The 10,000-nt window shown below is 50.2% G+C and overlaps 1 protein-coding gene across 3 annotated transcripts in view; it reads left to right on the top strand.

The window, feature by feature from the left end:
• Positions 1-10,000, top strand: part of adprh (ADP-ribosylarginine hydrolase) — a 37,391-nt gene that overhangs the window by 25,334 nt on the left and 2,057 nt on the right. For 2 of the 3 annotated variants that reach the window (XM_085974466.1, XM_085974469.1), the window contains one exon: positions 3,259-3,473. The exons of the other annotated variant lie outside the window; for it this stretch is intronic. In XM_085974466.1, the coding sequence (XP_085830592.1) occupies positions 3,259-3,473 (215 nt within the window). The remainder of the gene's footprint in view (positions 1-3,258; positions 3,474-10,000) is intronic. 3 annotated transcript variants of the gene reach the window in all.

The following is a 10,000-nucleotide window of genomic DNA, read 5'->3' on the forward strand; positions in this document are numbered from 1 at the left end:
GGGGCTAAATATGTAACAACATGTCACAACCTGAGGACTGTTTAAAAGTAAGACTGTTTAAAATTAATATTGAACGTACCAAATGAAGTAGAAAGACTGTTTAAAATTAATATTGTTTAAAAGTAATATTGTATATACCCAACAAATGTCAAATCGATTGACACCTACAGAATGTTGGAAAACTGTACCTTTTTGCAATGTAAGCTTTGGCAATATGGTTCTCTGTAAACTTTCATGCCAATAAAGCATTTGAACTGAGAGGAGAGACAGAGAGAGAGAGACAGAGAGAGAGGAGAGACAGAGAGAGAGACAGAGAGAGAGAAGGAGAGACAGAGAGAGAGACAGAGACAGAGAGAGAGACACAGAGAGAGAGAGAGACAGGGAGAGAGGGAGACAGAGAGAGAGAGAGAGTGATAGAGAGTGAGTGAGAGACAGAGAGAGAGACAGAGAGACAGAGAGAGAGAGACAGAGAGAGAGAGAGACAGAGAGAGGAACAGAGAGAGAGTTGGGGTGGAGCAGGTTGGGGAGGCAGGAGGGGGTCGGGGTGGGGGAGGAGTTCGGGGAGGGGGAGGGGAGTCTCTCGTCGGTTCTGGGTCATTCCACCTGGGTGAACTTGGCAGAAGGAACAGGGAGAGGCAATATACACTTATTGGCCCAGTTTTAAAGAGTGTGCTGGGACAGAGGGACCTGGGAGTTAATGTACATAGGTCCCTGAAGGTGGCGGGACATATTGAGAGAGTGGTTAGCAAAGCATATGGGATCTTGGGCTTCATAAATAGAGGTATTGAGTACAAATAGTATGTAAAAAGAAAAAGATTAGTGAAGACCAATGTAGGTCCTTTACAGTCAGAAACGGGAGAATTTATAATGGGGAACAAGGAAATGGCAGAGCAATTAAACAAATACTTTGGTTCTGCCTTCACGGAAGAGAACACAAATAACTTCCCAGAAATGCTAGGGAACCAAAGGTCTAATGAGAAGTATTAGTAAAAAAATATTGAATGAGAAATGAATGGGACTGAAAGCTGATAAATCCCCAGGGCCTGATAATCTGCACCCCAGAGTACTAAAAGAGGTAGCCATGGAAATAGTGGATGCATTGGTTGTCATCTTCCAAAATTCTATAGATTATGGAACAGTTCCTGCAGATTGGAGGGTGGCAAATGTAACCCCACTATTTAAAAAAGGAGGGAGAGAGAAAACAGGGAACTACAGACCGGTTAGCCTAACATCAGTAGTAGGGAAAATGCTAGAGTCTATTATAAAGGATGTGATAACAGGACACTTAGAAAATATCAACGGGATTAGACAAAGTCAACATGGATTTAACAAAGGGAAATCGTGTTTGACAAACCTACTGGAGTTTTTTGTGGATGTAGATGGTAGAATAGATAAGGGAGAACTAGTAGATGTGGTGTATTTGGATTTTCAGAAGGCCTTTGATAAAGTCCCACATAAGAGGTTAGTGTGCAAAATTAAAGCACATGGGATTGGGGGTAATATATTGGCATGGATTGAAAATTGGTTAACAGACAGGAAACAGAGAGTAGGAATAAATGGGTCTTTTTCGGGGTGGCAGGCGATGACTCGTGGGGTACCGCAGAGATCAGTGTTTGGGCCCCAGCTATTCACAATATTATATATGGCCCAGAAATTCGGGTCGGAGGCTTCCCGTGGGTGCAAGCCCCCGACCTGCACTTACCTAGCGCGCCGGCCGTTGAGCTGTGGGCCCGCGTGCAATTCCGATCCTGGGCCTGCTCCAGCTGCCGGCGCGCGGTGCTTGCGCATCCCAGGGGCGCAGTTAGTTTGAAGAGACATGGACCATGTACAGCAGGCACCTCAAAGCACTGGAGAGGTACCACCAATGCTGCCTCTGCAAGATTCTGCAAATCCACTGGCAGGATAGGCGCACCAACGTCAGTGTTCTTGCTCAGGCCAACATCCCCAGCATCGAAGCTTTGACCACGCTCGATCAGCTCCGATGGACGGGTCACATCGTCCGCATGCCCGATACGAGACTCCTAAATCAAGCGCTCTACTCGGAGCTCCGGCACGGCAAGAGAGCCCCAGGTGGGCAGAGGAAACGCTTCAAGGACACCCTCAAAGCCTCCTTGAAAAAGTGTAACATCCCCACCGACACCTGGGAATCCCTGGCCCAAGTCCGCACAAAGTGGAGGAGAAGCATCCGGGAAAGCGCCGAACACCTCGAGTCTCTTCGTCGGGAGCAAGCGGAAGCCAAGCGCAGGCAGCGCAAGGAGTGCACGTCAACCCAAGCACCCCACCCACCCGCCCCTTCAACCACCATCTGCCCCACCTGTGACAGGGACTGTAGGTCCCGCATTGGACTCATCAGTCACCTGAGAACTCATTTTAATGTGGAAGCAAGTCATCCTCGGTTCTGAGGGACTGCCTAAGAAGGGGATGAGGAAAAACAGAAAGGCAGAGTATTATTTAAATGGTGATAGATTGGGAAATGCTGATGTACAAAGGGACCTGGGTGTCCTTGTACACCAGTCACTGAAAGCAAACATGCAGGTGCAGCAAGCAGTTAGGAAGGCAAATGGTATGTTGGCCTTCATTGCAAGAGGATTCGAGTACAGGAGCAAGGATGTCTTACTACAGTTGTACAGGGCCTTGGTGAGACCACACCTGGGGTACTGTGTGCAGTTTGGGTCTCCTTACCTAAGAAAGGATACACTTGCCATAGAGGGAGTGCAGCGAAGGTTCACCAGACTGATTCCTGGGATGGCAGGACTGCCGTATGAGGAGAGATTGGGTCGACTAGGCCTGTATTCACTAGAGTTTAGAAGAATGAGAGGGGATCTCATTGAAATGTATAAAATTCTAACAGGGCTAGACAGACTGGATGCAGGGTGGATGTTTCCCCTGGCTGGGGGGGGTCTAGAATGAGGGGTCACAGTCTCAGGATACGGGGTAGGACATTTAGGAGTGAGATGAGGAGAAATTTCTTCACTCAGAGGGTGGTGAACCTGTGGAATTCTCTACCACAGAAGGCTGTGGAGGCCAATTCATTAAATATATTTAAGAAGGAGATAGATAGATTTCTAGACACAAAAGGCATCAAGGGGTATGGGGAGAGAGCGGGAATATGGTATTGAGATAAAGGATCAGCCATGATCATATTAAATGGCGGAGCAGGCTCGAAGGGCCGAATGGCCGACTCCTGCTCCTATTTTTCTATGTTTCTATGTTATGACTCTATAACCTCCTCCTCTCCCTCCCCCTCACCCTACGCAGGTACCTGAGGGAGCGGGACTTGGAGTCGGGACGGGGTCCCCCTCGGTTCCCGGTCCCTTACGGCCCCCAGGAACGGGACGAGATCTACAAGACCTTCAGTCTGGAGAGCTGGGCGGGACGGAGCGGTCACGACGCCCCCATGATCGCCTATGACGCGCTGCTGGGAGCTGACGGCTCCTGGGCTGAACTCTGCTCACGCGCCATGTTTCACGGCGGTGAGTATTCGGGTAGTCTCACCACCCCCGCTAGGTCCCGGAGCCACGTGAATGCTCAGTGTCCGACCCACTCTACGAGGAGCTGGCTGGGGGGCGGGCGGAGGGGGGGGCAGGGGGCCAGCCCATGTCCCTCAGAGCTGTGGTTTGTTCTGTGCGGCTGGTGAGGTGCCGTCTTTTGGGATGAGATGTTAAACCGAGGCCCCGTCTGCCCTCTCGGGTGGATGAAAAGATCCCACGGCCACTATTTCGAAGAAGAGCAGGGGAGTTCTCCCCGGTGTCCAACTGAGAGACAGAGAGAGAGAGAGAGAGGAGACAGAGTGTGAGAGACAGAGAGAGAGAATGAGTGTGAGGGAGAGAGATAGAGAGAGAGACAGTGAGAGAGAGACAGAGAGAGAGACAGAGAGAGAGAGACAGCGAGGGAGACAGCGAGGGAGACAGCGAGAGGGAGACAGAGAGAGAGAGACAGCGAGGGAGACAACGAGGGAGACAGCGAGAGGGAGACAGAGAGAGAGAGAGAGACAGAGAGAGAGAATGAGTGAGAGAGAGAGACAGAGACAGAGAGAGAGAATGAGTGTGAGAGAGAGAGAGAGACAGAGAGGGTGAGAGACTGGGAGAGAGAGCGAGAGAGACAAAGAGAGAGAGAGAGAGAGAGAGAAGGAGACAGAGTGTGAGAGACAGAGAGAGAGAGAGAGAGATAGAGAGAGATAGAGGGAGACAGCGAGAGGGAGACAGAGAGAGACAGCGAGAGAGAGAGAGGAGACAGAGTGTGAGAGACAGAGAGAGAGAATGAGTGTGAGAGGGAGAGAGATAGAGATAGAGAGAGAGAGAGAGAGGAGACAGAGTGTGAGAGACAGAGAGAGAGAGAGAGACAGACAGAGAGAGAGAGACAGAGAGAGAGAATGAGTGTGAGAGAGAGAATAAGTGTGAGAGAGAGAGATAGTGAGAGAGAGGGAGAGAGATAGAGAGAGAGACAGAGAGAGAGAATGAGTGTGTGAGAGAGAGAGAGAGGGTGAGAGACTGGGAGAGAGAGCGAGAGAGAGAAAGAGAGAGAGACAGAGAGAGAGAGAGACAGAGAGAGAGAGAGAGAGAGAGATAGAGACAGCGAGAGAGATACAGAGAGAGAGACAGAGAGAGCGAGAGAGACAAAGAGAGAGAGACAGAGAGAGAGACAGAGAGAGGGAGAGAGAGAGAGAGAAGGAGACAGAGTGTGAGAGACAGAGATAGAGAGAGACAGAGAGAGAGATACAGAGAGAAAGACAGAGAGAGTGAGAGATAGAGAATGAGTGACAGAGAGAGAGAGACAGAGAGAGAGAGAATGAGAGAGAGAGAGAGAATGAGTGAGAAAGAGAGAGAGAATGAGTGAGTGAGTGAGAGAGAGAGAGAATGAGTGAGTGAGAGACTGGCTCAAAATATTTGACAGCATAATCCTGCCCATTGCACTGTACGGTAGTGAAGTATGGGGCCCGCTAAATCACCAAAGCTACACTAAATGGGAAAAACATACAATAGAAGCCCTACATGCAGAATTCTGCCGAAGCATCCTTCGCACCCAAAGAAAAACGCCAACAAATGCATGCAGAGCCGAACTAGGCAGATACCCACTGATAATAAACATCCAAAAACGAGCACTAAACTTCCTAAATCACCTCAAATCTAGCTCCCCAGACACCCTTCATTTCAAAGCCTTTCAGACCCAAGAGCTAAACCCAGAAAAGAGTCCCCTGAGTCAGCTGCTACGGAAACTAAGTACTCAGCCGGACCCTGACCAGCCCCAGACCAACACAGCCGTCCAAACACCAATCCGAGTGAACCAAATCATTAAAAAATGCAAAGAAACCTACCTGGAACATTGGAACAAAATAACCGAAAGCCAAAGCAGATTAGAATGTTACCGGGCCCTAAAAAGAGAATATAAACTGGCAGACTACCTCACGACCATCAGAGACACAAAACAGAGACAGACCCTCACCAGGTACAGACTAAGCGACCACCAACTGGAAATTGAAAAAGGCAGATACAAGAAATCCTGGCAGCCTAGAGAGAATAGAATATGCGATCAATGTCTGGCTGGCGAGGTTGAAACAGAAATGCATTTCCTCCTAAAATGCGAAAAATTCAACACATCAAGAAACATATTATTCAACAAGCTAAGCCAAACAACCCCAGATTTCAAGGAATTGGATGATCTGTCAAAATTGAGATTAGTCCTAGGAGAAGGAGACAGACCATACCTTGGGGCCAAATATGTAACAACATGTCACAACCTGAGGACTGTTTAAAATTAAGACTGTTTAAAATTAATATTGAACGTACCAAATGAAGTACAAAGACTGTTTAAAATTAATATTGTTTAAAAGTAATATTGTATGTACCCAACAAATGTCAAATCGATTGACACCTACAGAATGTTGGAAAACTGTACCTTTTTGCTATGTAAGCTTTGGCAATATGGTTCTCTGTAAACTTTCATGCCAATAAAGCATTTTAATTGGAATTGGAATTGGACAGACAGAGAGGATGAGTGAGAGAGGGAGAGAGAGAGAGAGGGAGAGAGAGAGAGTGAGAACTAACATCACTAAAACAGATGATCTGGTCATTGTCACATTGCTGTTTGTGGGATCTTGCTGTGCACAAATTGGCTGCCGCGTTTCCCACATTACAACAGCGACTGCACTTCCGAAAGTACTTCATTGGCTGTGAAGCGCTTTGCGACGTCCTGAGGTGGTGAGAGGCGCCGTAGAGATGGGCGACCTTTCTTTCTAAGGCCAACATTGATCCCTCGACTAACCGCAGAGGTCTCAGTGTTTGTGGGATCTTGCTGTGTGCAGAATGGCCACACTTGGACAGTAATTCATTGGGAAGATTTTGTGTTGACTTGGTTTGTGTCGCTGGTTCTTATTATCTCTCTCTCTCTCATTCCCTCTCTCCCTCTCTCTTTCTTTGACTCTCTCTTTCTCTCTCTGTCTCTCACACTCGTCTCCTTCTCTCTCTCTCTCTGTCTCTATCTCTCTCCCAGTCTCTCACCCTCTCGCTCTGTCTCTCTCACACTCATTCTCTGTCTCTGTCTCTCTCTCTATCTCTCTCACTCTCTCACACTTATTCTCTCTCTCACACTCTATCCATTTCTCTCTCTCTCTGTCTCTCTCACATTCATTCTCTCGCTCTCTTTCTCTCTGCCTCACTGTCTCTCTCACTCACTCATTCTCTGTCTCTCTCTGTCTCTCTCACACTCATTCTCTCTGTCTCTCCCTCTCTCTGTCTCTGTCTCTCTCTCTCTCTGTCGCTCTCTCTCTCTCTCTGTCTCTCTGACTCTCTGTCTCTCTCTCTGTCTCTCTCTCTGTCTTTCTCTGTCTCTCTGTGTGTCTCTCTCTGTCTGTCTGTCTCTCTCTGTGTCTGTCTCTCACACTCATTCTCTCTCTCTCTCTCTGTCTCTCACACTCATTCTCTCTCTGTCTCTCTCTCTCTGTCTCTCTCTCTGTCTCTCTCTGTCTCTCTCTGTCTCTCTCCGTCTCTCTCTCTGTCTCTCTCTCTGTCTCTCTCTGTCTTTCTGTCTCTCTCTGTGTCTCTCTCTCTGTCTGTCTCTCTCTCTCTCTGTCTGTCTCTCACACTCATTCTCTCTGATGTGCCTCAATGAATCCGAGACTCAACGTTAACAGAGCAAAGCAAGGCTTTTATTAACTAAGAAAGTAATACACAGTGGAGAAGTGTCTCCCATCCAAAGATCTGCTGCACTGTCTGTGAGGCAGTGCAGCCTGCTTAAGTAGTGGCCAGGTATGGGCGGAGCCCTACACACAATACAGTACCGGAGGGGAAATGAAACTGAAACTAAACTAAACACAGAGAATACAGTGCCTGAGAACACAGAGAATACAGTGCCTGATGAACGGCATATTTCATCACATTCACCCCTTCTATAGATTTAGTCTGTTCGGGGGTTTGATAGTCCTCTGTGACCGACGTGGTGCCGCGGGTGTCCCCGGTGGCCTCCTGGGTCTCTGCCGGGGGCGCCGCCAGGGTTGTTGAAGGGGTAGTTGGTGGGGGTACCGTTGGTCGATGTTCTTCCGGGGGTGATGAAAGAGTAGTGGGTGGGTAAGAGTTGCTGTGATCGCTGTTGCTGTTGTGGTTGTTGTCGTTACCGGCTGGGGCGACGTCTTTTATGGACATGGTGTCCTCCCTTCCGTCGGCATGCCGGACATACGCGTATTGGGGGTTGGCGTGGAGTAGATGCACTGACTCCTCGAGAGGGTCCGTCTTGTGGCCCCTCACATGCCTTCGTACAAATACCGGACCTGGGGTGGAGAGCCATGACGGCATGGATACGCCTGAGGTGGATTTCCGGGGAAAGACAAACATTCGTTCATGAGGCGTGGCATTAGTGGCAGTACACAATAGCGACCGTATCGAATGGAGCACATCTGGGAGGACTTCCTGCCAGCGGGAGATAGGGAGGCCCTTGGTCCTTAGAGCTAGAGTGACTGCTTTCCATACTGTCCCGTTCTCTCGCTCCACCTGGCCGTTACCCTGGGGGTTGTAGCTGGTGGTACGGCTCGTGGCGATCCCCCTGGACAGCATGTACTGGCGTAGCTCTTCACTCATGAAGGACGCCCCCCTATCCGTGTGGATGTAGCTTGGCATACCGAACAGGCAGAACAGGCTGTTGAGGCATTTAATGACTGTGGCGCTGGTCATGTCTGGGCAGGGGAAGGCGAATGGGAAACGGGAGTATTCGTCCACAATGTTCAGGAAGTAAACATTGCGGTCGACTGACGGGAGGGGGCCCTTGAAATCTAAGCTGAGCCGCTCAAAGGGCCGTGTAGCTTTGATTAAGTGGGCTCTATCTGGGCGGTAGAACCGAGGCTTGCACTCAGCGCAAGTGCGGCAGTTCCTGGTCAGAGACCGAACTTCCTCAATCGAGTAGGGTAAGTTGCGAGACTTTATGAAGTGGAACAGCCGCGTGACCCCTGGGTGGCAGAGGTCGTTGTGGAGGGTCTGTAGCCGATCCCCGGTGGCGCTGGCACACATCTCTCGTGAGAGGGCGTCGGGGGATTCGTTAAGGGCCCCTGGCCGGTAAATGATGTCATACTCGAAGGTGGAGAGCTCGATCCGCCACCTGAGAATCTTATCATTTTTAATCTTCCCCTTCTGTTTATTATTAAACATAAACGCTACCGACCGCTGGTCGGTAAGTAGGGTGAAGCGTTTGCCGGCTAGGTAGTGGCGCCAGTGGCGCACTGCCTCCACGATGGCTTGGGCCTCCTTTTCCACGGAGGAGTGTCTGATCTCGGGCCCTTGGAGGGTCCTCGAGAAGAAAGCTACGGGCCGCCCCGCCTGGTTGAGGGTGGCCGCCAAGGCAAAGTCAGACGCATCACTTTCCACTTGAAATGGAGTGTTCTCGTCCACTGCCTGTAGCGTGGCCCGCTCAATATCCTGCTTAATGCTTTTGAAGGCGGCGTGGGCCTCAGCAGAGAGCGGAAAAGAGGATGCTATCAAGAGGGGGCGGGCTTTGTCGGAGTAGTTGGGGACCCATTGGGAATAATAAGAAAATAACCCCAGGCACCTTTTCAGGGCTTTGGGAGTGTTGGGCAGGGGCAGCTCCCGTAGGGGGCGCAATCGGTCGGGGTCTGGTCCGATTTCCCCATTCTCCACCACGCTGCCTAGTATGCAGAGGCGCGTGGTGTTGAAAACGCACTTGTCCTCGTTGTAAGTGAGGTTGAGTTTTTGTGCGGTTTTCAGGAACCTCTCGAGGTTCGAGTCGTGATCCTGCTGGTTGTGACCGCAGATGGTGACGTTGTCGAGGTAGGGGAAGGTTGCCTGCAAGTGGTGGTCATCGACCATGCGGTCCATCTCCCTCTGGAAGACCGAGACCCCATTCGTCACCCCAAAGGGGACTCTGAGGAATTGGTAGAGGCGTCCGTTTGCCTCGAAGGCGGTGTACGGGTGGTCCTCTGGTCTGATAGGGAGCTAGTGGTATGCTGACTTGAGGTTGATGGTGGAGAGCACCCGGTATTGGGCGATTTGGTTCACCATCTCGGATATGCGGGGTAGCGGGTAGGCGTCTAGCTGGGTGTATAGATTAACCGTCTGGCTATAATCTATCACCATCCGCTTCTTCTCGCTACCCCTCACCACCACCACTTGGGCGCGCCACGGGCTGTTGCTGCGTTCGATAATGCGCTCCTTCAGGAGCCTGTCTACCTCGATTGCGATAAACCGCCTGTCCTCCCAGCTGTACCTCCTCTTTTGGTCGCTATTGGCCGGCAGTTGGGAGTAAGGTTCGCGAATAGCGAAGGCGGCTTTACCTTCAGGGTAGCCAGACCGCACACTGTGAGGGGCGGCTGGGACCCACCGTAATTGAGCGTGATGCTTTGGTGGTGGCACTGGAAATCCAGGCCCAAGATCACGCTCGCACATAGATTCTTCATGATTAACAATTTAAAATTATCGTATACAGTTCCGTTAACGGACAATTGTACCGCGCAGTAACCCATAACGGTCGATGTCTGGGTTTTATCAGCCATAGAGATGGT

Source organism: Somniosus microcephalus, unplaced genomic scaffold, assembly GCF_052327205.1.
Source record: "Somniosus microcephalus isolate GS21.2 unplaced genomic scaffold, FLI_Smic_1.0 unresolved_chr1, whole genome shotgun sequence".
Classification (NCBI taxonomy): domain Eukaryota; kingdom Metazoa; phylum Chordata; class Chondrichthyes; order Squaliformes; family Somniosidae; genus Somniosus; species Somniosus microcephalus.